We start from the raw sequence: 27,028 nt of genomic DNA, 5'->3' as shown, positions 1-27,028 counted from the left end.
GACAGAGACGGGGAGAGAGAGAGACAGAGACGGGGAGAGAGAGACAGAGACGGGGAGAGAGAGAGACAGAGACGGGGAGAGAGAGAGACAGAGACGGGGAGAAAGAGAGAGACGGGGAGAGAGAGACAGAGACGGGGAGAGAGAGACAGAGACGGGGAGAGAGAGAGACAGAGACGGGGAGAGAGAGAGACAGAGACGGGGAGAGAGAGAGACAGAGACGGGGAGAAAGACAGAGACAGAGAGAAAGAGACAGAGACGGGGAGAAAGACAGAGACGGGGAGAGAGAGACAGAGACGGGGAGAGAGAGACAGAGACGGGGAGAGAGAGACAGAGACGGGGAGAGAGAGACAGAGATGGGGAGAGAGAGAGATCGAGACGGGGATTGACAGAGACAGGGAGGGAGAGGGAAAGAGACAGATGGGAGAGAGAGGGAAAGACACAGAGATGGGAGGGAGTAGAGACAGAGACAAGGAGAATGAGATACAGTGACAGTGAAACAGCGAGAGAGAACTCACAGTCAGTAAGAGAGTGTGTGCAGCAAGCACCACAATGATGTCACTATCTGCAGGATCTCGGAGCTCCGTTGCTCCTCTCTGATTGCAATAAAAGTATTCAAAGGGGTAACAATGCAAACTACTGAAGATGCTCTGCCGAACAGGACATTCAGAGTTACGCATGAATGGATTGGATAATAAACAGCCATGATTTAAGTCCCTTTCAGTATTAAAACAAGCACTCACCAATCGCTGTCCTCTTTATTTCTGAAGGGGGTGTGAAGAAATTTGAAAACAACTTTTTCAAATCCCTATTCTCTAAACTTTTAAAACTTTCTCTGTGTAATGGACTCCATAACCCACCCAGTCCTCCCTCCATCCGAAATAGAATGACGGAAGTCCTCAAGAAACATTATAGATTGAAACATGTGGTGCCTGCCTTTGCAATGGCAATACAAACAGATGAGGAATCCTGCACATCACAGGCCACGCACACGACTGCAATCCTGCAAGGCATCTTCCCCATTGGTCCTGAACTGATCGAATTGTCCAGGTCATCAATAAATTAGGTATATACACATGTACATGCATTAAGTCACTCATACTCACTCACTCTTGTGCTCCCAGTCTCGCCCACACGCGCTCTCAGTCTCGCCCACACGTGCTGCCTCAGTCTCGCCCACACGCGCTCCCACAGCCTCGCCCACACGCGCTCCCCTCAGTCTCACCCGCCCTCAGTCTCGCCCACACGCGGTCCCTCAGTCTCGTGCTCCTTCAGTCTCGCCCACACACGCTCCCTCAGTCTTGCCCACAGGTGCTCCCTCAGTCTCGCGCTCCCTCAGTCTCGCCCACACGCGCTCCCTCAGTCTCGCGCTCCCTCAGTCTTGCCCACACGCGCTCCCTCAGTCTTGCCCACACTTGCTCCCTCAGTCTCGTGCTCCCTCAGTCTCGCCCACACGCACTCCTTCAGTCTTGTGCTCCCTCAGTCTCGCCCACATGCGCTCCCTCAGTCTCGCCCACATGCGCTCCCTCAGTCTCGCCCACATGCGCTCCCTCAGTCTCGCCCACATGCGCTCCCTCAGTCTCGCCCACACGCGCTCCCTCAGTCTCGCCCACATGCGCTCCCTCAGTCTCGCCCACACGCGCTCCCTCAGTCTTGCCCGCACTTGCTCCCTCAGTCTCGTGCTCCCACAGTCTCGCCCACACGCGCTCCCTCAGTCTCGCCCACACGCGCTCCCTCAGTCTCGCCCACACGCGCTCACTCAGCCTTGCCCACACGCGCTCCCTCAGTCTCACCCACACGCGCTCCCTCAGTCTCGCCCACACACGCTCCCTCAGTCTCGCCCACACACGCTCCCTCAGTCTCGCCCACCCGCGCTCCCTCCGTCTCGCCCACACGCGCTCACTCCGTCTCGCCCACACGAGCTCACTCCGTCTCGCCCACACGCGCTCCCTCCGTCTCGCCCACACGCGCTCCCTCAGTCTCGCCCACACGCGCTCACTCAGCCTTGCCCACACGTGCTCCCTCAGTCTCACCCACACGCGCTCCCTCAGTCTCGCCCACACACGCTCCCTCAGTCTCGCCCACATGTGCTCCCTCAGTCTCGCCCACCCGCGCTCCCTCCGTCTCGCCCACACGTGCTCACTCTGTCTCGCCCACACGCGCTCACTCCGTCTCGCCCACACGCGCTCCCTCAGTCTCGCCCACACGCGCTCCCTCAGTCATGCCCTCCCTCAGTCTTGCCCACACGCGCTCACTCCGTCTCGCCCACACGCGCTCCCTCAGTCTTGCCCACACGCGCTCCCTCAGTCTTGTGCTCCCTCAGTCTCGCCCACACGCGCTCCCTCAGTCTCGCCCACACGCGCTCCCTCAATCTTGCCCACACGCGCTCCCTCAGTCTCGTGCTCCCTCAGTCTCGTGCTCCCCCAGTCTTGCCCACACGCGCTCCCCCAGTCTTGCCCACACGCGCTCCTCAGTCTCGTGCTCCCCCAGTCTTGCCCACACGCGCTCCTCAGTCTCGTGCTCCCCCCAGTCTTGCCCACACGCGCTCCCTCAGTCTTGCCCACACGCGCTCCCTCAGTCTCGCCCACACGCGCTCCCTCAGTCTCGTGCTCCCTCAGTCTCGCCCACACGTGCTCCCTCAGTCTCGTGCTCCCTCAGTCTCGCCCACACGCGCTCCCTCAGTCTCGTGCTCCCTCAGTCTCGCCCACACGCGCTCCCTCAGTCTCGTGCTCCCCCAGTCTTGCCCACACGCGCTCCCTCAGTCTCGCCCACACGCGCTCACTCAGCCTTGCCCACACGCGCTCCCTCAGTCTCACCCACACGCGCTCCCTCAGTCTCGCCCACACACGCTCCCTCAGTCTCGCCCACACACGCTCCCTCAGTCTCGCCCACCCGCGCTCCCTCCGTCTCGCCCACACGCGCTCACTCCGTCTCGCCCACACGAGCTCACTCCGTCTCGCCCACACGCGCTCCCTCCGTCTCGCCCACACGCGCTCCCTCAGTCTCGCCCACACGCGCTCACTCAGCCTTGCCCACACGTGCTCCCTCAGTCTCACCCACACGCGCTCCCTCAGTCTCGCCCACACACGCTCCCTCAGTCTCGCCCACATGTGCTCCCTCAGTCTCGCCCACCCGCGCTCCCTCCGTCTCGCCCACACGTGCTCACTCTGTCTCGCCCACACGCGCTCACTCCGTCTCGCCCACACGCGCTCCCTCAGTCTCGCCCACACGCGCTCCCTCAGTCATGCCCTCCCTCAGTCTTGCCCACACGCGCTCACTCCGTCTCGCCCACACGCGCTCCCTCAGTCTTGCCCACACGCGCTCCCTCAGTCTTGTGCTCCCTCAGTCTCGCCCACACGCGCTCCCTCAGTCTCGCCCACACGCGCTCCCTCAATCTTGCCCACACGCGCTCCCTCAGTCTCGTGCTCCCTCAGTCTCGTGCTCCCCCAGTCTTGCCCACACGCGCTCCCCCAGTCTTGCCCACACGCGCTCCTCAGTCTCGTGCTCCCCCAGTCTTGCCCACACGCGCTCCTCAGTCTCGTGCTCCCCCAGTCTTGCCCACACGCGCTCCCTCAGTCTTGCCCACACGCGCTCCCTCAGTCTCGCCCACACGCGCTCCCTCAGTCTCGCCCACACGTGCTCCCTCAGTCTCGTGCTCCCTCAGTCTCGCCCACACGCGCTCCCTCAGTCTCGTGCTCCCTCAGTCTCGCCCACACGCGCTCCCTCAGTCTCGTGCTCCCCCAGTCTTGCCCACACGCGCTCCCCCAGTCTTGCCCACACGCGCTCCCCCAGTCTCGCTCACACGCGCTCCCTCAGTCTCGCTCACACGCGCTCCCTCAGTCTCGTGCTCCCTCAGTCTCGTGCTCCCCCAGTCTTGCCCACACGCGCTCCTCAGTCTCGTGCTCCCCCAGTCTTGCCCACACGCGCTCCCTCAGTCTTGCTCACACGCGCTCCCTCAGTCTCGCCCACACGCGCTCCCTCAGTCTCGTGCTCCCTCAGTCTCGCCCACACGCGCTCCCTCAGTCTCGCCCACACGTGCTCCCTCAGTCTCGTGCTCCCTCAGTCTCGCCCACACGCGCTCCCTCAGTCTCGTGCTCCCTCAGTCTCGTGCTCCCTCAGTCTCGCCCACACGTGCTCCCTCAGTCTCGCCCACACGCGCTCCCTCAGTCTCGCCCACACGCGCTCCCTCAGTCTCGTGCTCCCTCAGTCTTGCCCACACGCGCTCCCTCAGTCTTGTGCTCCCTCAGTCTCGCCCACACCTGCTCCCTCAGTCTCGTGCTCGCCCACACGCGCTCCCTCAGTCACACACATTTACACGGCTATATGCTGGGTGAATGATCGTCAATGGAATGTGCTTGTTAGGGTTTTTATCAGATTGATTTATAAAAAAAGAACAGCTCCAGCCTTTGAGTCCAGTGAGGTAAGGTTCAAGTTGTGTGGGCTGGGTGCTGGATGAACCCTCTGTGGCTAAACTGTACATTGAGAGCCCAGATTGAAAGGCAGTTTCCCAGCTCTATTCAGATTCACTGGTGTCCGAGGAACTGGAGCCACTGGAACTGCTACTGCCCGAGTCAGAGGACGAACTGCTGCTGCCGCTGAGCCGAGACGGTCCACCCCCCTGTCCAGGGTCCGACTTACTGCCTGTGAGGAAAAACACCTGACAATTACAGCAAAAACACCAAAACTACTTGAATTTCATTCTCAAGCTTCATTCAGCGCTGGCAGCTCTAGCATTAATTGCCCACACTCAGCTGCTCAGAATAGGTCTTCTCAAATCTCTGCTGCCCATGTGAAGAAGGAGCTCCGACAGTGCGGGTAACACAACATAAAATAACGGGTATAATTGTAACGGGGATGCAGGAGAGCCTGGGTGTATCTGTATATAAATTACTGGTCGGACAGGTTGAGTGTTGTTCATAAAGCGCACAGAATGCTAGGCCGTGAGTAGGGGCATCGAGAACAAGAGCAAAGGATGTTAAATCTGTAAAAACACTGGCTTCAGCCTCAGCTGGAGCATTGTGCCCAGTTCTGGGCACCACACATTGGGAAAGATGTGAAGACATTGGAGAGACAGCAGAAAAGATTCATAAGAATGGTTCCAGGGATGAGGAACATCACTTATGTGGGTAGATTGGAGAAGAGAAGACAGGAGATATGATAGAGGTTTCCAAAATCATGAGGGGTCTGGACAGAGTAGAGCGGGGAAATTGTTCCAATTGGCGGGAGGGTCAAGAACCAGAGGGCAGATTGAAGGTGATCGGCTAAAGCAGCAGATGTGCCAACGCTGACAATCTTTCCCCTGCAGCGAGTGGTTAGGGTCTGGAATGCACCGCCCGAGGGGGTGACTGAAGCTGGTTCAATGGGTGGCACAGTGGTTAGCACTGCTGCCTCACAGCGCCAAGGCAGCACGGAGGCAGTGGTTAGCACTGCTGCCTCACAGCGCCAAGGCAGCACGGAGGCAGTGGTTAGCACTGCTGCCTCACAGCACCAAGGCAGCAGGGAGGCAGTGGTTAGCACTGCTGCCTCACAGCGCCAAGGCAGCACGGAGGCAGTGGTTAGCACTGCTGCCTCACCGCGCCAGGGCAGCACGGAGGCAGTGGTTAGCACTGCTGCCTCACAGTGCCAAGGCAGCACGGAGGCAGTGGTTAGCACTGCTGCCTCATAGCGTCAAGGCAGCACGGAGGCAGTGGTTAGCACTGCTGCCTCACCGCGCCAGGGCAGCACGGTAGCAGTGGTTAGCACTGCTGTCTCTCAGTGCCAGGGCAGCACGGAGGCAGTGGTTAGCACTGCTGTCTCACAGTGCCAGGGCAGCACAGTGTAGTGGTTAGCACTGCTGTCTCACAGTGCCAGGGCAGTACAGTGTAGTGGTTAGCACTGCTGCCTCACCGCGCCAGGGCAGCACAGTGTAGTGGTTAGCACTGCTGCCTCACCGCGCCAGGGCAGCACGGTAGCAGTGGTTAGCACTACTGCCTCACAGCGCCAGGGCAGCACGGAGGCAGTGGTTAGCACTACTGCCTCACCACGCCAGGGCAGCACGGAGGCAGTGGTTAGCACTACTGCCTCACAGCACCAGGGCAGCACAGTGTAGTGGTTAGCACTGCTGTCTCACCGCACCAGGGCAGCATGGTAGCAGTGGTTAGCACTGCTGCCTCACAGCGCCAGGGCAGCATGGTAGCAGTGGTTAGCACTGTTGCCGTACAGCGCCAGGGCAGCATGGTAGCAGTGGTTAGCACTGCTGCCTCACAGCGCCAGGGCAGCATGGTAGCAGTGGTTAGCACTGTTGCCGTACAGCGCCAGGGAAGCATGGTGGCAGTGGTTAGCACTGCTCCCTCACAGAGCCGGGGACCGAGACTGATTCCTGGTCGACTTTCTGTGTGGAGTTTATACTTCTTCCCAATGTCGGTGTGGGCTTCCTCTGGATGCTCCGGTTTCCTCCTAGTCCAAATATGTGCAGATTAGGTAAATTGGCCATGATAAATTGCCTCTTAGTGTCCAGACGTTAGGTGGGGTTACGTGGATACGGCGGAGGCGTGGGCCTAGGTAGGGAGCTCATTCGGAGGGTCGGTACAGACTCGATGGACTGAATGGCCTCCTTCTACACTGTTGGGATTCTATGAATTGAGGTATTCAAAAGGGAATAGAATGATGATCGGAAAGCAATAAACAGGCAGGGCTACAGGAAATTGGTCCTGCAGAGGATACAACATGAACATGATGGGCTGAATGGCCTTTCTTTGTTGTAACTATTTCAAGATTCCCAAAATTGAAGGCAGTATTCCAAACGGGATTGAACTGGTATTGCCGTTAGAGGTCCCTTTTCTCTGTGCACACAGCCTCTCTCTAACACTGATATGGAACAACATATGTTGGGAGAGGCACAATCCACAAGGGATAGCGGGACATGATTTCAGTCAATAAATGAACCAAGGTGTGAGGGACTGTACAGATCATATGTAGGAAACTAGAGATCACAGCACTGGGATTGGCAGAGGGCAGTCAGGAGCATATCACCTTTTAATAGGTCGCACCCCTCCACCTTCAGTTCAGTTCTGCTTCACCCAACCCTATCCTTAAACCATTTGTGGCCTGGCCACCAGAGTGTGTGCATGAGCTACGTGGTGAGAATCATTCAACCAAATTGCTCCACATCCTCATTCCCTCAGTCCATCCCAAACAGTGTGTACTGGAGCTTGACACGTACGTCAATGGCTGCAGGAAACATTATCAATAGGTGGGGGTTTCAGGCCAACAAGCCTTGTTGAAATTTATTCATGGGATGTGGGCATCGCTGGGCGAGGCCAGCGTGTGTTCCCATCCCCTACTGCCCCTAACAGAGTGTGTCGCTCGTCCACTTCAGAGGGCAGTTCACAATCAAGCACATTGCTGAGGGTCCAGAGTAACATGTCGGCCAGACGGCAGATTTCCTTCCCTAATGGACATAGTGAACCAGATGGGATTTTACAACAATCAATGATAGCTTCATGGTCACATTATGGAGACCAGTTTAATATTCCAGCAGAGTTTAAACTCCACTAGCTGCCGGGTTGTGATCTGAACTCGTGTCCCAGAGCGTTGACCTGGGCCTCTGCATTGATGCTTCTTTGGCATCAGCAGTACGCCATCACCTGCACCGTTTAATTAGAACATGGCGAATATGGACGACAACTCAAACTATGTACCTCTCATTCATGTCTTTGATATCCTTATCCAACAAAACCTGAGTTTGTGGGAGCGTAGCAGAAGTCTCTCTGAGACTGGCGGCTGGAGGGGGGGTGGGCGGAGAGACGGACTGGGAGTGGCGGGGACCGGGGGCGGCGGGGACCGGGGGCGGCGGGGACCGGGGGTGGCGGGGACCGGGGGTGGCGGGGACAGGGGGGTGGCGGGGACCGGGGGGTGACGAGACCCGGGGGTGGCGGGGACCGGGGGGTGGCGGGGACCGGGGGTGGCGGGGACTGGGGGTGGCGGGGACCGGGGGTGGCGGGGACCGGGGGGTGACGAGACCCGGGGGTGACGAGACCCGGGGGTGACGAGACCCGGGGGTGACGAGACCCGGGGGTGGCAGGGACCGGGGGTGGCAGGGACCGGGGGTGGCGGGGACAGGGGGTGGCGGGGACAGGGGGTGGCGGGGACAGGGGGTGGCGGGGACAGGGGGTGGCGGGGACAGGGGGTGGCGGGGACCGGGGGGGTGACGAGACTGGGGGGTGACGAGACTGGGGGGGTGACGAGACTGGGGGGGTGACGAGACTGGGGGGTGACGAGACTGGGGGGTGACGGGGACCGGGGGTGACGGGGACCGGGGGTGACGGGGACTGGGGGGTGACGGCATTGGGGGTGACGGCATTGGGGGTGACGGCATTGGGGGTGACCGGATTGGGGATGACGGCATTGGGGTTGACGGCATTGGGGTTGACGGCATTGGGGGTGATAGTGAGGCCTTTACCTTTCTTGCTGGATTTCTTGCTGTGGATGGGCTGCCCACTCATGTCCTGTAAACGTTTCTCCAGATCTTTCTTCTTCTCCAGAGCAAGCTCCTCCTTCGTTTTCCCGACACTTTTCTTTGATGATGGAGCTAAATCACAACAGATCAATCATTAAATAAGACAGAACCAGAACAACCCACAATGCACTGTCAGAGGGTCAGTACTGAGGGAGTGCCGCACTGTCAGAGGGTCAGTACTGAGGGAGTGTCGCACTGTCAGAGGGTCAGTACTGAGGGAGTGCCGCACTGTCAGAGGGTCAGTACTGAGGGAGTGCCGCACTGTCAGAGGGTCAGTACTGAGGGAGTGTCGCACTGTCAGAGGGTCAGTACTGAGGGAGAGCTGCACTGTCAGAGGGTCAGTACTGAGGGAGCGCCGCACAGTCAGAGGGTCAGTACTGAGGGAGAGCTGCACTGTCAGAGGGTCAGTACTGAGGGAGAGCTGCACTGTGCACTGTCAGAGGGTCAGTACTGAGGGAGTGTCGCACTGTCAGAGGGTCAGTACTGAGGGAGTGCCGCACTGTCAGAGGGTCAGTACTGAGGGAGAGCTGCACTGTCAGAGGGTCAGTACTGAGGGAGCGCCGCACTGTCAGAGGGTCAGTACTGAGGGAGAGCTGCACTGTCAGAGGGTCAGTACTGAGGGAGAGCTGCACTGTGCACTGTCAGAGGGTCAGTACTGAGGGAGTGCCGCACTGTCAGAGGGTCAGTACTGAGGGAGAGCTGCACTGTCAGAGGGTCAGTACTGAGGGAGTGCCGCACTGTCAGAGGGTCAGTACTGAGGGAGCGCCGCACTGTCAGAGGGTCAGTACTGAGGGAGAGCTGCACTGTCAGAGGGTCAGTACTGAGGGAGAGCTGCACTGTCAGAGGGTCAGTACTGAGGGAGAGCTGCACTGTCAGAGGGTCAGTACTGAGGGAGAGCTGCACTGTGCACTGTCAGAGGGTCAGTACTGAGGGAGTGCCGCACTGTCAGAGGGTCAGTACTGAGGGAGAGCTGCACTGTCAGAGGGTCAGTACTGAGGGAGAGCTGCACTGTCAGAGGGTCAGTACTGAGGGAGTGCTGCACTGTCAGAGGGTCAGTACTGAGGGAGTGCCGCACTGTCAGAGGGTCAGTACTGAGGGAGAGCAGCACTGTCAGAGGGTCAGTACTGAGGGAGAGCTGCACTGTGCACTGTCAGAGGGTCAGTACTGAGGGAGTGCCGCACTGTCAGAGGGTCAGTACTGAGGGAGAGCTGCACTGTCAGAGGGTCAGTACTGAGGGAGTCCCGCACTGTCAGAGGGTCAGTACTGAGGGAGCGCCGCACTGTCAGAGGGTCAGTACTGAGGGAGAGCTGCACTGTCAGAGGGTCAGTACTGAGGGAGAGCTGCACTGTCAGAGGGTCAGTACTGAGGGAGAGCTGCACTGTCAGAGGGTCAGTACTGAGGGAGAGCTGCACTGTGCACTGTCAGAGGGTCAGTACTGAGGGAGTGCCGCACTGTCAGAGGGTCAGTACTGAGGGAGAGAAGCACTGTCAGAGGGTCAGTACTGAGGGAGAGCTGCACTGTCAGAGGGTCAGTACTGAGGGAGAGCTGCACTGTCAGAGGGTCAGTACTGAGGGAGTGCCGCACTGTCAGAGGGTCAGTACTGAGGGAGTGCTGCACTGTCAGAGGGTCTGTACTGAGGGTGTGCCGCACTGTCAGAGGATCAGCACTGAGGGAGAGCTGCACTGTCAGAGGGTCAGTACTGAGGGAAAGCTGCACTGTCAGAGGGTCAGTACTGAGGGAGTGCCGCACTGTCAGAGGGTCAGTACTGAGGGAGTGCTGCACTGTCAGAGGGACAGGACTGAGGGAGTGCTGCACTGTCAGAGGGTCAGTACTGAGGGAGTGCCGCACTGTCAGAGGGTCAGTACTGAGGGAGTGCTGCACTGTCAGAGGGTCAGTACTGAGGGAGAGCTGCACTGTCAGAGGGTCAGTACTGAGGGTGTGCTGCACTGTCAGAGGGTCAGCACTGAGGGAGAGCTGCACTGTCAGAGGGTCAGTACTGAGGGAGTGCCGCACTGTCAGAGGGTCAGTACTGAGGGAGTGCTGCACTGTCAGAGGGTCAGTACTGAGGGAGTGCCGCACTGTCAGAGGGTCAGTACTGAGGGAGTGCTGCACTGTCAGAGGGTCAGTACTCAGGGAGTGCTGCACTGTCAGAGGGTCAGGACTGAGGGAGTGCTGCACTGTCAGAGGGTCAGTACTGAGGGAGTTCTGCACTGTCAGAGGGTCAGTACTGAGGGAGAGCTGCACTGTCAGAGGGTCAGTACTGTGGGAGTGCTGCACTGTCAGAAGAGGGTCAGTACTGAGCGAGTGCCGCACTGTCAGAGGGCTCAGTACTGAGGGAGTGCCGCACTGTCAGACGGTGAGTACTGAGGGAGTGCCGCACTGTCAGAGGGTCAGTACTGAGGGAGTGCCGCACTGTCACTGGGTCAGTACTGAGGGAGTGCTGCACTGTCAGAGGGTCAGTACTGAGCGAGTGCCGCACTTTCAGAGGGGTCAGTACTGAGGGAGTGCTGCACTGTCAGAGGGTCAGTACTGAGGGAGTGCTGCACTGTCAGAGGGTCAGTACTGAGCGAGTGCCGCACTGTCAGAGGGTCAATACTGAGGGAGTGCTGCACTGTCAGAGGGGTCAGTACTGAGGGAGTGCTGCACTGTCAGAGGGTCAGTACTGAGGGAGTGCTGCACTGTCAGAGGGGTCAGTACTGAGGGAGTGCTGCACTGTCAGAGGGTCAGTACTGTGGGAGTGCTGCACTGTCAGAAGAGGGCCAGAACTGAGCGAGTGCCGCACTGTCAGAGGGCTCAGTACTGAGGGAGTGCTGCACTGTCAGAGGGTGAGTACTGAGGGAGTGCCGCACTGTCAGAGGGTCAGTACTGAGGGAGTGCCGCACTGTCACTGGGTCCGTACTGAGGGAGTGCTGCACTGTCAAAGGGTCAGTACTGAGGGAGTGCTGCACTGTCAGATGATCAGTCCTGAGGGGGCGCCGCACTGTCAGAGGGTCAGTACTGAGGGAGCGCCGCACTGTCAGAGGGCCAGTGCTGTGGGAGTGCTGCACTGTCAGAGGGTCAGTACTGAGGGTGCGCTGCACTGTCAGAAGAGGGTCAGTACTGAGTGAGTGCTGCACTGTCAGAGGGTCAGTACTGAGGAAGTGTTGCACTGTCAAAGGGTCAGTGCTGAGGGAGAGCTGCACTGTCAGAGGGTCAGTCCTGAGGGAGTGCCGCACTGTCAGAGGGACAGTCCTGAGGGAGTGCCGCACTGTCAGAGGGCCACTACTGAGGGAGTGCAGCACTGTCAGAGGGTCAGTACTGAGGAAGTGCTGCACTGTCAGAGGGTCAGTACTGAGGAAGTGCTGCACTGTCAGCGGGTCAGTACTGAGGGAGTGCTGGCCTGTCGGAGGTTCTGTTTGTCTGGGACCCGTACCCCAGTGAGAGTCAGTGTGTGTGGGACCCGTACCCCAGTGAGAGTCAGTGTGTGTGGGACCCGTACCCCAGTGAGAGTCAGTGTGTGTGGGACCCGTACCCCAGTGAGAGTCTGTGTGTGTGGGACCTGTACCCCAGTGAGAGTCAGTGTGTGTGTAACCCGTACCCCAGTGAGAGTCAGTGTGTGTGTAACCCGTACCCCAGTGAGAGTCAGTGTGTGTGTAACCCGTACCCCAGTGAGAGTCAGTGTGTGTGGGACCCGTACCCCAGTGAGAGTCAGTGTGTGTGCAATGAAGTGTTTTAGCTGGACACTAAAAGAACCAGAGAAAAGGAAGTATTCACATCTGTGGCACCGTTCATGGTCTCAAGACATATTTTCCACATATATGGGCACAGCAAGCTCGCAGAAACAGATAAGCAGCAGCCAGATGAGCAGGGCACTCCCTCAGTACTGACCCTCTGACAGTGCGGCACTCCCTCAGTACTGACCCTCTGACAGTGCAGCACTCCCTCAGTACTGACCCTCTGACAGTGCAGCACTCCCTCAGTACTGACCCTCTGACAGTGCAGCACTCCCTCAGTACTGACCCTCTGACAGTGCGGCACTCCCTCAGTACTGACCCTCTGACAGTGCGACACTCCCTCAGTACTGACCCTCTGACAGTGCGGCACTGCCTCAGTACTGACCCTCTGACAGTGCGGCTCTCCCTCAGTACTGACCATCTGACAGTGCAGCATTGCCTCAGTACTGACCCTCTGACAGTGCGGCACTCCCTCAGTACTGACCCTCTCACAGTGCGGCACTCCCTCAGTACTGACCCACTGACAGTGCAGCACTCCCTCAATACTGACCTTCTGTCAGTGCGGCACTCCCTCAGTACTGACCCTCTGACAGTGCGGCACTCCCTCAGCACTGACCCTCTGACAGTGCAGCACTCCATCAGCACCGACCCTCTGACAGTGCGGCGCTCCCTCAGTACTGACCCACTGACAGTGCAGCTCTCCCTCAGTACAGACCCTCTGACAGTGAGGCACTCCCTCAGTACTGACCCTCTGACAGTGCAGCAGTCCCTCAGTACTGACCCTGTGACAGTGCAGCACTCCCTCAATACTGACCTTGTCAGTGCGGCACTCCCTCAGTACTGACCCTCTGACAGTGCGGCACTCCCTCAGTACTGACCCTCTGACAGTGCTGTGCTCCCTCAATACTGACCCACTGACAGTGCTGTGCTCCCTCAGTACTGACCCTCTGACAGTGCTGTGCCCCCTCAATACTGACCCACTGACAGTTCTGTGCTCCCTCAGTACTGACCCACTGACAGTGCTGTGCTCCCTCAGCACCGACCCTCTGACAGTGAGGCACTCCCTCAGTACTGACCCTCTGACAGTGCAGCAGTCCCTCAGTACTGACCCTGTGACAGTGCAGCACTCCCTCAATACTGACCTTCTGTCAGTGCGGCACTCCCTCAGTACTGACCCTCTGACAGTGCTGTGCTCCCTCAATACTGACCCACTGACAGTGCTGTGCTCCCTCAGTACTGACCCTCTGACAGTGCGGCACTCCCTCAGTACTGACCCTCTGACAGTGCTGTGCTCCCTCAGTACTGACCCACTGACAGTGCTGTGCTCCCTCAGTGCTGACCCTCTGACAGTGCGGCACTCCCTCAGTACTGACCCTCTGACAGTGCAGCACTCCCTCAGTACTGACCCTCTGACAGTGCGGCACTCCCTCAGTACTGACCCTCTGACAGTGCTGTGCTCACTCAGTACTGACCCACTGACAGTGCTGTGCTCCCTCAGTACTGACCCTCTGACAGTGCGGCATTCCCTCAGTACTGACCCTCTGACAGTGCGGCACTCCCTCAGTATTGACCCTCTGACAGTGCAGCACTCCCTCAGTACTGACCCTCTGACAGTGCGGCGCTCCCTCAGTACTGACCCTCTGACAGTGCAGCACTCCCTCAGTACTGACCCTCTGACAGTGCGGCGCTCCCTCAGTACTGACCCTCTGACAGTGCAGCACTCCCTCAGTACTGACCCACTGACAGTGCTGTGCTCCCTCTGCACTTCAATAGACATCAGGCTGAATTACGTTCTAATGCATACAAAGCGGGGCTTGTCCCAGGACGTTCTGACCGAGGCAAAGGTGCAATAACTCAGCTACAATTAGCACTTAAAGGCTGGACACAAGGTGTGTAGATGAATGAAATGAAATGAAAATGGCTTATTGTCACAAGTAGGCTTCAAATGAAGTTACTGTGAAAAGTCCCTAGTCGCCACATTCCGGCGCCTGTTGTGGGAGGCTGTTATTAATTTATTCAAGAGTTGGTATATTCATGAGAGATCTGAAAGTTTGCTGGGGTCTGGAATTGCTCCCTGGATCAGAGGCAGTGCCTTTGTGTCAGTATTCAAACAGTGTAACAAGCCAGATCCGAGAATATACCAGCCCATTACCAGACGAGATTATCTTTCACTCCTAAGCTGACCACACGGACAAAGGTCAATTGAGATGCCCAGTCTTCTGGCAAAGAAGATTAATCCCAGCAAACTGGTTGAATTCTATGTGAAGGAAGCTATTGGGTTAACGGAGGTCGGTCCCCTGGTTCACGTTGTATACCTGGTAATGGGGGCGGGTTACTACTGGAATCCCACTGGGATCGATGTTGGGGCTGCTGCGCTTCACCATCTCTATCACTGAACATGGCGGACAAAGTGTCTGCAAGTTTGCGATTGAAACAAAGATAATGACCTTTGATGAGAAAAATAAGATTACCAGCAGATCGAGACGCAACGGTGAACAGGTCCACGACACAGCTCACAGAGCAACACAACATTACACACATGTAAAACCGCAGAGAACTGCCAAGTAGGTGAAAGACAAAGGTGACACAGTAAATTAATCTCTCGGGCAGCACGGTGGCGCAGTGGTTAGCACTGCTGCCTCACGGCGGAGGTCTCAGGTTCGATCTCAGCTCTGGCTTAGTGTCCGTGTGGAGATTGCACATTCTCCCCGTGTTTGTGTGGGTTTCGTCTCCACAACCCAAAGATGTGCAGGGTAGGTGGATTGGCCACGCTAAATTGCCCCTTAATTGGAAAAAATTAATTGGGTACTTTAAATTTATAAAAAAGTATTAAATGAATCTCCACCGGTATCACAAGGCTACTGAATTCCAAATGGTGTTACTGTGTTTAATTCTGGTCGCCACACTAGCAGTAGGATGTGTCGGCTTTGGACAGGGTACAGAACAGGTTGACCAGGATGTTGACTGGTGTGGAGGGCATTGGCCATGTGGAAAGGTGGATAAACTCTTGTTTGTTTTCACTGGAACGACGGAGATTGAGGGGCGATCTGATAGAAGTCTACAAAATTATAAGTGGCATGGACAGAGTGGAAAAGTCAATTACTAGGGGAAATCGGTTTAAGGGGGGCAGCACGGTAGCATAGTGGTTAGCAGTTTCTTCATAGCTCCAGGGTCCCAGGATCGATTACCAGCTTGGGTCACTGTCTGTCTGGAGTCTGCACGTTCTCCCCGTGTCTGCGTGGGTTTCCTCCGGGTGCTCCGGTTCCCTCCCACAGTCCAAAGATGTGCAGGTTAGGTGGATTGGCCATGCTAAATTGCCCTTGGTGTCCAAAAGGTTAGGTGGGGTTACTGGGATAGGTTGCAATAGTGGGCTTAGCTTAAGTGGGGTGCACTTTCCAAGGGCCAGTTCAGGCCTGATGGGCCCAATGGCCTCCTTCTGCACTGTAAATTCTGTGACATGGAGCGAGGGAGGTTGTTTTTACACAGAGGCTGGTGATTGCGTGGAACTCGCTGCCGGAGGAGGTGGTGGAAGCAGGTACGATAGTGACGTTTAAGGGGCGTCTTGACAAACACATGAATAGGATGGGAATAGAGGGATACGGACCCCGGAAGCGCAGGTTTTAGTTTTGACAGGCAGCATGATCGGCACATGTTTGGAGGGCCGAATGGCCTGTTTCCGTGCTGTACTTTTCTTCATTCTCTTTGTGTTGCCAGGACAATTAAAGACAAAACAATTGCATAATTGTCTTTTTTCCATTCATTCTTGGGATGTTGGTGTCACTGGCAAGGCCAAAGCTTTTTACCCGTCACTCGTTGCCCTTGAGAAGGTGGTCCCGGCCTCATCGTTAATGTTTGATAGAGCTGCTCTGCAATATTACAAGCTCCAAACATGCAATCCATTGCAGTATTATAACTTTCAAACGCACAATTGTTTTTTAAAAAATAAATTTAGAGTAGCCATTTCTTTTTTTTGCCAATTAAGGGGTAATTTAGCATGGCCAATCCACGTACCCTGCACAACTTTTTGGGTTGTGGGGGTGAGACCCACGCAGACACATGGCGAATGTGCAAACCCCACACGGACAGTGATGAGGGGGTCAGGATTGAACCTGGGTCCTCAGCACGATGAGGCAGCAGTGCTACCACTGCGCCACCGTGCTGCCCTCAAACACACAAGTGTCAGGGACCTTCCTGTGCATTCCCTTAATTTCCCTTTCTTTCATTTTGCCGCTATCATTTTGATCCATGGACGATTAGTGGATATGTGTCCTTGAGTCAAGCAGCAGAGAAGAGTGAGACATTCAGAAGTTATAGGAGAGAACACCACTAGTTTTGAACAGGAAACCTCAGACTTTTCGGCACGACAGAGAGACAGGATGGGACTCAGTTTGATTGATTGGCCACTGACTTGGTGAAAAGGCTGGTAACAGGTGGTGATTCTCAGAGACCTCAGGGAGCAGTTGAGTCCGAGACACACATAGACAAGGACCTGTTCACTCTCTCTCTCTTTCCATGTTTTCTCCAGGAATGCTGCATAACTGCTATGGTTCTGAAGCTGCAGAGAACCTGAATGAATGAATGAATCTATAGGGGAGACCAATACAGGCTGCAAACAGAGACTTTAACCTGCAAGCTTATTGTAAAGGAAGGCGTGCTAGAAATCATCATCTAAAACAAAGACCCTTTTTCCTTTTACCTATTATTTTTAGCCCTTTCCTTCACCCTATATTGTTTGTCCTATGTGTGTGTCGAGGGTGGGGGAAAGGTAAAGTGGAGGGAATTAGGAATTACATGATAGTTAACCAGTTGTATTTGCTGCATATTCCATTGTAGTTTTTGTTCTAAATAAATGTCATTATGCTTGCATTTACAAACCTGGTGACTGTAATTATTGGACAGCCAATGGCCAAAGACTTTCGGTATTTTTCGAAGAATTATTGGTCAATTCATTTGTATTACAAATCTGGGGCTGGAATTAACCGCACACTCACCCAAGATGTTGTAATACACTCCACTGCAACATTACAAGCTCCAAACATACAGTCCAATGCAATGTTACAACTTTCAAACACGCAATCCACTGCAACATTACAAGCTCCAGGCACAGAATCTATTGCAATATTACAAGCTCCAAACACACTCTTGAAATATTACAAGCTCCAAACGCACAATCTATTGCAATATTACAAGCTCCAAACACAAAACCATTGCAATATTACAAACTCCAGGCAGAATACATTGGAATATTACAAGCTCTAACCACACAAACCATTGCAATATTACAAGCTCCAGACAGAATACATTGCAATATTACAAACTCTAACCACACAAACCATTGCAGTATTACAAGCTCCAAACACAAAGGGTGGGATTCTCCAATAGCCGACGGCAAAATCGGTTGGGCGGAGAATGGACTCCAACGCCAAAATTGTGGCAGGAGCAGATTTGACCCAAATCGTGATTCTCCGTCACCTCGAAAATGGCGTCAACGCGTTTCACTCTGCGTGTACGGTAGCCACCATTTGCAAACCATTAGCGGGCCCAACCCGGTACTCTGCAGGGACTCCACAATTCTCCGCCTCCAATGGGCCGATCCCCGACGGCGCGGTTCACTTCTGCTTTTAAAAATCATGAAACCGGAGCGGCGGCTGCTGAGGGAGAGGGGGTGGGGAAAGTGTCCAACATCGCCAGAATGTGCTGACAGTTGTGCCGCTGGCCGGGGGGGCTTCTGCCAGGGCTGGGGAGAGTAACGGCGATGGTGGGGTGGCCAGGAGGTGGGCTGTGGTTTCGGGGTGGACGGGCACGGAACACCATTGTCGCAGCCGGCAAGCCAGCCATGCAGCTGCGCACACGCTAACAGCCCACTTTGAACCTGGTGCCATGGGTCTTATAGGTCTCCCCCCAGACCCCAGCCGACCCATCAGCTGTATGGGCGCGCTCCAGCACAACCAGTGCCACCTTGTTGGCTGGGATGAGTGTGTGTGGGGTGTGTAATGTGTGTGTGCAGCTGCAGCTTGTCAGCCTCCCGAGTGTCAATCACGGACACGGCCAATCCGGCCCCGTTTCCCATTGGAATCGATTGTGTTCCACGCGGCGCCGGCGCTGCCCCTCGACGGTAACGGAATCGGGCCAGGGGCGGCGCTAGTGTTTCTGTCATAAAAGCCCACGGATTTCCCGTTGGGGTCAACATTTAGTCTCAGAAACTGAAATCCCGCCCACAATCTATGTCAATATTACAAGCTCCAAACATACCAATCCATTGCGATATTACAAGCTCCAAACGCATACAGGGTTAACGGTAGAGTTCTTGGCAATGTGGAGGAGCAGAGAGATCTTGGGGTCTATGTTCATACATCTTTGAAAGTTGCCACTCAAGTGGATAGAGTTGTGAAGAAGGCCTAAGGTGTGCTCGCGTTTATTAACAGAGGGATTGAATTTAAGAGCCGTGAGGTGATGATGCAGCTGTACAAACTTTGGTAAGGCCACATTTGGAGTACTGTGTACAGTTCTGGTCGCCTCATTTTAGGAAGGATGTGGAAGCTTTGGAAAAGGTGCAAAGGAGATTTACCAGGATGTTGCCTGGAATGGAGAGTAGGTCTTACAAGGAAAGGTTGAGGGTGCTAGGCCTTTTTTCATTAGAACGGAGAAGGATGAGGGGCGACTTGATAGAGGTTTATAAGATGATCAGGGGAATAGATAGAGTAGACAGTCAGAGACTTTTTCCCCAGGTGGAACAAACCATTACAAGGGGACATAAATTTAAGGTGAATGGTGGAAGATATAGGGGGGATGTCAGAGGTAGGTTCTTTACCCATAGAGTAGTGGAGGTATGGAATGCACTGCCTGTCGAAGTAGTTGAGTCGGAAACATTAGGGACCTTCGAGCAGCTATTGGATAGGTACATGGATTACGGTAGAATGATATAGTGTAGATTAATTTGTTCTTAAGGGCAGCACGGTAGCATTGTGGATAGCACAATTGCTTCACAGCTCCAGGGTCCCAGGTTCGATTCCGGCCTGGGTCACTGTCTGTGCGGAGTCTGCACATCCTCCCCGTGTGTGCGTGGGTTTCCTCCGGGTGCTCCGGTTTCCTCCCACAGTCCAAAGATGTGCAGGTTAGGTGGATTTGTCATGATAAATTGCCCTTAGTGTCCAAAATTGCCCTTAGTGTTGGGTGGAGGTGTTGAGTTTGGGTAGGGTGCTCTTTCCAAGAGCCGGTGCAGACTCAAAGGGCTGAATGGCCTCCTGCACTGTAAATTCTATGATAACCTATGATTAATCTAGGACAAAGGTTCGGCACAACATCGTGGGCTGAAGGGCCTGTTCTGTGCTGTATTTTTCTATGTTCTATGTTTTTCTATTACAATATTACAAGCTCCAAACACACAACCCATTGCAATATTACAAGCTCCAAACACACAATCCATTGCAATACAAGCTCCAAACACAAAATCCATTGCAATAATACAAGCTCCAAACACACAACCTATTACAATATTACAAGCAGAAATCACAATTCATTGCAATATTACAAGCTCCAAACACACAATCCATTGCAATATTGCACGCTCCAAACATGTAATCCATTGCAATATCACAAGCTCCAAATGTACAATCTATTGCAATATTACAAGCTCCAAACACACAACCCATTAAAATATTACAATCACCAAACACAATTTATTGCAATATTACAAGCTCCAAACACACAATGCATTGCAATATTACAAACTCCAAACACACAATCCATTGCAATATTGCAAGCTCCAAACATGCAATCCATTGCAATAATACAAGCTTAACACAAGTAATCCTTTACAATATTACAAGCACCAAACACACATCATGTGCATTGTGATGTTATGATTCTCCAGTATGCATGATCTATGTGAGGCATTACATGACCCAAATATTTTCACTTACTATATGTTTTTTTTTGCTTTTTCTGTAAACAAGACTTGACGTATCGTTCCAACTCCCGTAGGGTCGTGGGCTTCAGCGTTTCAAAGTCTATTTCAATCTCATCAGGGTTGGAGTCCCTGAGAGAGGGCTCCCTCGACTGAATGATGTGCACCACCCGACCCAGTTTTTCACCTGGCAGCTTGTTGATGTCCAGGCTCAGCTGACGTTTCTCATCGTACGACATTGGCTGAGCTTCCTCTTCCTCCTCAGAATCATCGGCTAAAGCAGCCTGCTTTGCAGCTTTCTTCAGGGGTCTGAACACAAGCAAAAGACAAAAATATTCCAGGCCAAAGGAAGAAGGAATGTGCAATCAGGATGTTCAATTACAAAGAACCAAACAAGTTACCTTGCAGATGCAGAGATTGCAAATCATTCATAACAGTTAAAGAGTCAAACCAGGGGGGGAACGGGATGGTGGCAGGCGGATCACGGACGGGCATGGGGTGCTGGGGAATCAATAAGAGGCACGGGGAATGTGGAGGGGATGGGAATAAAGGGAAGAGGTGTTGAGGAGATGGTTAAGGGAATGGAGAATAAAGAACAAAAAATGAAAATTGGCAAATTCAAACTAAGAAGATAAGTTGGAGAATTTATTATTCCAGGGATTAATTGAACCATGTTCTCAGGTCCCAGGTAAGGATATTAAAGCTGATGGATGACATGGGATCTGGAGAATATGTGACGTGTTTAAAAAAAAAGTATACTTAGAGAATACAAATCATTTTTTCCCCACTCAAAGGGGCAATTTAGCGGGGCCAATCCACTCCCCCTGCACATCTTTCGGTTTCGGGGGTGAGCCCCACGCAGACACTGGGAGCATGTGCAAACGCCAGGGGACAATGACTCGGGGCCGGGATCGAACCCGGGTCATCGGCGCTGTGAGGTAGCAGTGCTAACCACTGCGCCACCGTGCCGCCCAATTTGACGTGTTTCAAGTGACAGAAAAAGTTGAGGACAACGACAAGGTAGCAGGGAGAGGGATGTGGGGAAGGTAGCGAGGAGGGGGATGTGGGGAAGGTAGCGGGGAGAGGGATGTGGGGAAGGTAGCGGGGAGGGGGATGTGGGGAAGGTAGCGGGGAGAGGGATGTGGGGAAGGTAGCGGGGAGAGGGATGTGGGGAAGGTAGCGGGGAGAGGGATGTGGGGAAGGTAGCAGGGAGAGGGATGTGGGGAAGGTAGCGGGGAGAGGGATGTGGGGAAGGTAGCAGGGAGAGGGATGTGGGGAAGGTAGCGGGGAGAGGGATGTGGGGAAGGTAGCAGGGAGAGGGATGTGGGGAAGGTAGCGAGGAGAGGGATGTGGGGAAGGTAGCAGGGAGAGGGATGTGGGGAAGGTAGCGGGGAGAGGGATGTGGGGAAGGTAGCGAGGAGAGGGATGTGGGGAAGGTAGCGGCGAGGAGAGGGATGTGGGGAAGGTAGCGGGGAGAGGGATGTGGGGAAGGTAGCGGGGAGAGGGATGTGGGGAAGGTAGCGGCGAGGAGAGGGATGTGGGGAAGGTAGCGGGGAGAGGGATGTGGGGAAGGTAGCGAGGAGAGGGATGTGGGGAAGGTAGCAGGGAGAGGGATGTGGGGAAGGTAGCGGGGAGAGGGATGTGGGGAAGGTAGCGAGGAGAGGGATGTGGGGAAGGTAGCGGCGAGGAGAGGGATGTGGGGAAGGTAGCGGGGAGAGGGATGTGGGGAAGGTAGCGGGGAGAGGGATGTGGGGAAGGTAGCGGCGAGGAGAGGGATGTGGGGAAGGTAGCGGGGAGAGGGATGTGGGGAAGGTAGCGAGGAGAGGGATGTGGGGAAGGTAGCGGGGAGAGAAATGTGGGGAAGGTAGCGGGGAGAGAAATGTGGGGAAGGTAGCGGGGAGAGGGATGTGGGGAAGGTAGCAGGGAGAGGGATGTGGGGAAGGTAGCGAGGAGAGGGATGTGGGGAAGGTAGCGGGGAGAGGGATGTGGGGAAGGTAGCGAGGAGAGGGATGTGGGGAAGGTAGCGGCGAGGAGAGGGATGTGGGGAAGGTAGCGGGGAGAGGGATGTGGGGAAGGTAGCGGGGAGAGGGATGTGGGGAAGGTAGCGGGGAGAGGGATGTGGGGAAGGTAGCGGGGAGAGGGATGTGGGGAAGGTAGCAGGGAGAGGGATGTGGGGAAGGTAGCGGGGAGAGGGATGTGGGGAAGGTAGCGAGGAGAGGGATGTGGGGAAGGTAGCGGGGAGAGGGATGTGGGGAAGGTAGCGAGGAGAGGGATGTGGGGAAGGTAGCAGGGAGAGGGATGTGGGGAAGGTAGCGGGGAGAGGGATGTGGGGAAGGTAGCGGGGAGAGGGATGTGGGGAAGGTAGCGAGGAGAGGGATGTGGGGAAGGTAGCGGGGAGAGGGATGTGGGGAAGGTAGCGGCGAGGAGGGGGATGTGGGGAAGGTAGCGGGGAGAGGGATGTGGGGAAGGTAGCGAGGAGAGGGATGTGGGGAAGGTAGCGGGGAGAGGGATGTGGGGAAGGTAGCGAGGAGAGGGATGTGGGGAAGGTAGCGGGGAGAGGGATGTGGGGAAGGTAGCAGGGAGAGGGATGTGGGGAAGGTAGCGAGGAGAGGGATGTGGGGAAGGTAGCGGGGAGAGGGATGTGGGGAAGGTAGCGGGGAGAGTGATGTGGGGAAGGTAGCAGGGAGAGGGATGTGGGGAAGGTAGCGAGGAGAGGGATGTGGGGAAGGTAGCGAGGAGAGGGATGTGGGGAAGGTAGCGGGGAGAGGGATGTGGGGAAGGTAGCAGGGAGAGGGATGTGGGGAAGGTAGCGAGGAGAGGGATGTGGGGAAGGTAGCGGGGAGAGGGATGTGGGGAAGGTAGCGGGGAGAGGGATGTGGGGAAGGTAGCAGGGAGAGGGATGTGGGGAAGGTAGCGAGGAGAGGGATGTGGGGAAGGTAGCGGGGAGAGGGATGTGGGGAAGGTAGCGGGGAGAGGGATGTGGGGAAGGTAGCGGGGAGAGGGATGTGGGGAAGGTAGCGAGGAGAGGGATGTGGGGAAGGTAGCGGGGAGAGGGATGTGGGGAAGGTAGCGGGGAGAGGGATGTGGAGAAGGTAGCGAGGAGAGGGATGTGGGGAAGGTAGCGGGGAGAGGGATGTGGGGAAGGTAGCGGCGAGGAGGGGGATGTGGGGAAGGTAGCGGGGAGAGGGATGTGGGGAAGGTAGCGAGGAGAGGGATGTGGGGAAGGTAGCGGGGAGAGGGATGTGGGGAAGGTAGCGGGGAGAGGGATGTGGGGAAGGTAGCGGCGAGGAGGGGGATGTGGGGAAGGTAGCGGGGAGAGGGATGTGGGGAAGGTAGCGAGGAGAGGGATGTGGGGAAGGTAGCGGGGAGAGGGATGTGGGGAAGGTAGCGGGGAGAGGGATGTGGGGAAGGTAGCGGCGAGGAGGGGGATGTGGGGAAGGTAGCGGGGAGAGGGATGTGGGGAAGGTAGCGAGGAGAGGGATGTGGGGAAGGTAGCGGGGAGAGGGATGTGGGGAAGGTAGCGAGGAGAGGGATGTGGGGAAGGTAGCGAGGAGAGGGATGTGGGGAAGGTAGCGGGGAGAGGGATGTGGGGAAGGTAGCGGCGAGGAGGGGGATGTGGGGAAGGTAGCGGGGAGAGGGATGTGGGGAAGGTAGCGAGGAGAGGGATGTGGGGAAGGTAGCGGGGAGAGGGATGTGGGGAAGGTAGCGGGGAGAGAAATGTGGGGAAGGTAGCAGGGAGAGGGATGTGGTGAAGGTAGCGGGGAGAGGGATGTGGGGAAGGTAGCGGGGAGAGGGATGTGGGGAAGGTAGCGAGGAGGGGGATGTGGGGAAGGAAGCGGGGAGAGGGATGTGGGGAAGGTAGCGGGGAGAGGGATGTGGGGAAGGTAGCGAGGAGAGGGATGTGGGGAAGGTAGCGGGGAGAGGGATGTGGGGAAGGTAGCGAGGAGAGGGACGTGGGGAAGGTAGCGAGGAGGGGGGTGTAGGGAAGGTAGCGAGGAGAGGGATGTGGGGAAGGTAGCGAGGAGAGGGATGTGGGGAAGGTAGCGAGGAGAGGGATGTGGGGAAGGTAGCAGGGAGAGGGATGTGGGGGAGGTAGCGGGGAGAGGGATGTGGGGAAGGTAGCGGAGAGAGGGATGTGGGGAAGGTAGCGGAGAGAGGGATGTGGGGAAGGTAGCGGCGAGGAGAGGGATGTGGGGAAGGTAGCGGGGAGAGGGATGTGGGGAAGGTAGCGGGGAGAGGGATGTGGGGAAGGTAGCGGGGAGAGGGATGTTGGGAAGGTAGCGGAGAGAGGGATGTGGGGAAGGTAGCGGGGAGAGGGATGTGGGGAAGGTAGCGGGGAGAGGGATGTGGGGAAGGTAGCGGGGAGAGGGATGTGGGGAAGGTAGCGGGGAGAGGGATGTGGGGAAGGTAGCGGGGAGAGGGATGTGGGGAAGGTAGCGGAGAGAGGGATGTGGGGAAGGTAGCGAGGAGAGGGATGTGGGGAAGGTAGCGGTGAGGAGAGGGATGTGGGGAAGGTAGCGGGGAGAGGGATGTGGGGAAGGTAGCGAGGAGAGGGGTGTGGGGAAGGTAGCAGGGAGAGGGATGTGGGGAAGGTAGCGGCGAGGAGAGGGATGTGGGGAAGGTAGCGGGGAGAGGGATGTGGGGAACGTAGCGGGGAGAGGGATGTGGGGAAGGTAGCGGAGAGAGGGATGTGGGGAAGGTAGCGAGGAGAGGGATGTGGGGAAGGTAGCGGCGAGGAGAGGGATGTGGGGAAGGTAGCGGGGAGAGGGATGTGGGGAAGGTAGCGGGGAGAGGGATGTGGGGGAGATAGCGGGGAGAGGGATGTGGGGAAGGTAGCGGGGAGAGGGACGTGGGAAAGGTAGCGGAGAGAGGGATGTGGGGAAGGTAGCGAGGAGGGGGATGTGGGGAAGGTAGCGGCGAGGAGAGGGATGTGGGGAAGGTAGCGGCGAGGAGAGGGATGTGGGGAAGGTAGCGGGGAGAGGGATGTGGGGAAGGTAGCGAGGAGGGGGATGTGGGGAAGGTAGCGAGGAGGGGGATGTGGGGAAGGTAGCGGCGAGGAGAGGGATGTGGGGAAGGTAGCGGCGAGGAGAGGGGTGTGGGGAAGGTAGCGGGGAGAGGGATGTGGGGAAGGTAGCGAGGAGGGGGATGTGGGGAAGGTAGCGAGGAGAGGGATGTGGGGAAGGTAGCAGAGAAAGGGATGTGGGGAAGGTAGCGGAGAGAGGGATGTGGGGAAGGTAGCGAGGAGAGGGATGTGGGGAAGGTAGCGAGGAGGGGGATGTGGGGAAGGTAGCGGCGAGGAGAGGGATGTGGGGAAGGTAGCGGCGAGGAGAGGGATGTGGGGAAGGTAGCGGGGAGAGGGATGTGGGGAAGGTAGCGAGGAGGGGGATGTGGGGAAGGTAGCGAGGAGGGGGATGTGGGGAAGGTAGCGGCGAGGAGAGGGATGTGGGGAAGGTAGCGGCGAGGAGAGGGGTGTGGGGAAGGTAGCGGGGAGAGGGATGTGGGGAAGGTAGCGAGGAGGGGGATGTGGGGAAGGTAGCGAGGAGAGGGATGTGGGGAAGGTAGCAGAGAAAGGGATGTGGGGAAGGTAGCGGAGAGAGGGATGTGGGGAAGGTAGCGAGGAGAGGGATGTGGGGAAGGTAGCGGCGAGGAGAGGGATGTGGGGAAGGTAGCAGGGAGAGGGATGTGGAGAAGGTAGCGGGGAGACGGATGTGGGGAAGGTAGCGAGGAGAGGGATGTGGGGAAGGTAGCGAGGAGAGGGATGTGGGGAAGGTAGCGAGGAGAGAAATGTGGGGAAGGTAGCGGGGAGAGGGATGTGGGGAAGGTAGCGAGGAGAGGGATGTGGGGAAGGTAGCGAGGAGAGGGATGTGGGGAAGGTAGCGAGGAGAGGGATGTGGGGAAGATAGCGGAGAGAGGGACGTGGGGAAGGTAGCGGGGAGAGGGATATGGGGAAGGTAGCGAGGAGATGGATGTGGGGAAGGTAGCGGAGAGAGAAATGTGGGGAAGGTAGCGAGGAGAGGGATGTGGGGAAGGTAGCAGGGAGAGGGATGTGGGGAAGGTAGCGAGGAGAGGGATGTGGGGAAGGTAGCGGGGAGAGAAATGTGGGGAAGGTAGCGGGGAGAGGGATGTGGGGAAGGTAGCGAGGAGAGGGATGTGGGGAAGGAAGCGGGGAGAGGGATATGGGGAAGGTAGCGGGGAGAGGGATGTGGGGAAGGTAGCGGGGAGAGGGATGTGGGGAAGGTAGCGAGGAGAGGGATGTGGGGAAGGTAGCGAGGAGGGGGATGTGGGGAAGGTAGTGGAGAGAGGGATGTGGGGAAGGTGGCGAGGAGAGGGATGTGGGGAAGGTAGCGGGGAGAGAAATGTGGGGAAGGTAGCGGGGAGATGTATGTGGGGAAGGTAGCGAGGACAGGGATCTGGGAAGAAGGGCGGCACAGTATTTAGCACAACATCAGGAACCCGGGTTCAATTCCAGCTTTGGGTGAGTGACTGCCTGTACGGAGTTTGTACTTTCTTCCCGTGTCTGCGTGGCTTTCCTCTGGATGCTCCGGTTTCCTCCCACAGTCCAAAGACGTGCTGTTAGATAGGGTTTGACCTAGGTGTGGGGGAGTGGATCTTGATAGGATGCTCTTTCAGAGGGTCAGTGCAAGCCCATTAGGACAAATGGCCTCCTTATGCACTGCAGGAATTCTATGGATCTAAGACAGCAGGACCGAGGGATGTGGAGAAGACGGTGACGGTGGCGTCAGACAGATGAAACAATTTATACTGTCTAGCTTATACACCAACATCCAGGGGATGAGTGAGGCAATTGTGAATTAACAAGCAAACTGTGGCTAAACACACCGCACGATAAAGTGTATGGCAGACGCGACAAAAATAGAGTCCACGGATATTTGAACAACCCACCCAGACATCAGT

General features: G+C 56.3%; 1 protein-coding gene across 3 annotated transcripts in view; it reads right to left on the bottom strand.

Annotated features, from left to right (window-relative positions):
- Nucleotides 1-4,347: 4,347 nt before the first annotated feature.
- The window catches only part of LOC140399367 (bromodomain-containing protein 3-like), a 92,364-nt gene continuing 69,683 nt past the window's right edge, over nucleotides 4,348-27,028 (bottom strand). For 2 of the 3 annotated variants that reach the window (XM_072488943.1, XM_072488944.1), the window contains exons 10-12: nucleotides 20,130-20,422; nucleotides 8,438-8,566; nucleotides 4,348-4,638 (exon numbers count right to left, since the gene is read on the bottom strand). In XM_072488943.1, the coding sequence (XP_072345044.1) occupies nucleotides 4,511-4,638; nucleotides 8,438-8,566; nucleotides 20,130-20,422 (550 nt within the window). In that variant the 3' untranslated portion in view covers nucleotides 4,348-4,510. The remainder of the gene's footprint in view (nucleotides 4,639-8,437; nucleotides 8,567-20,129; nucleotides 20,423-27,028) is intronic. The other variant, XM_072488946.1, reaches the window with a different exon arrangement.

Source organism: Scyliorhinus torazame, chromosome 22, assembly GCF_047496885.1.
Source record: "Scyliorhinus torazame isolate Kashiwa2021f chromosome 22, sScyTor2.1, whole genome shotgun sequence".
Taxonomy (NCBI): Eukaryota; Metazoa; Chordata; class Chondrichthyes; order Carcharhiniformes; family Scyliorhinidae; genus Scyliorhinus; species Scyliorhinus torazame.
The sequence above is the reverse complement of the archived record's forward strand: the minus strand, read 5'-3'. Positions and strand labels throughout refer to the sequence as shown.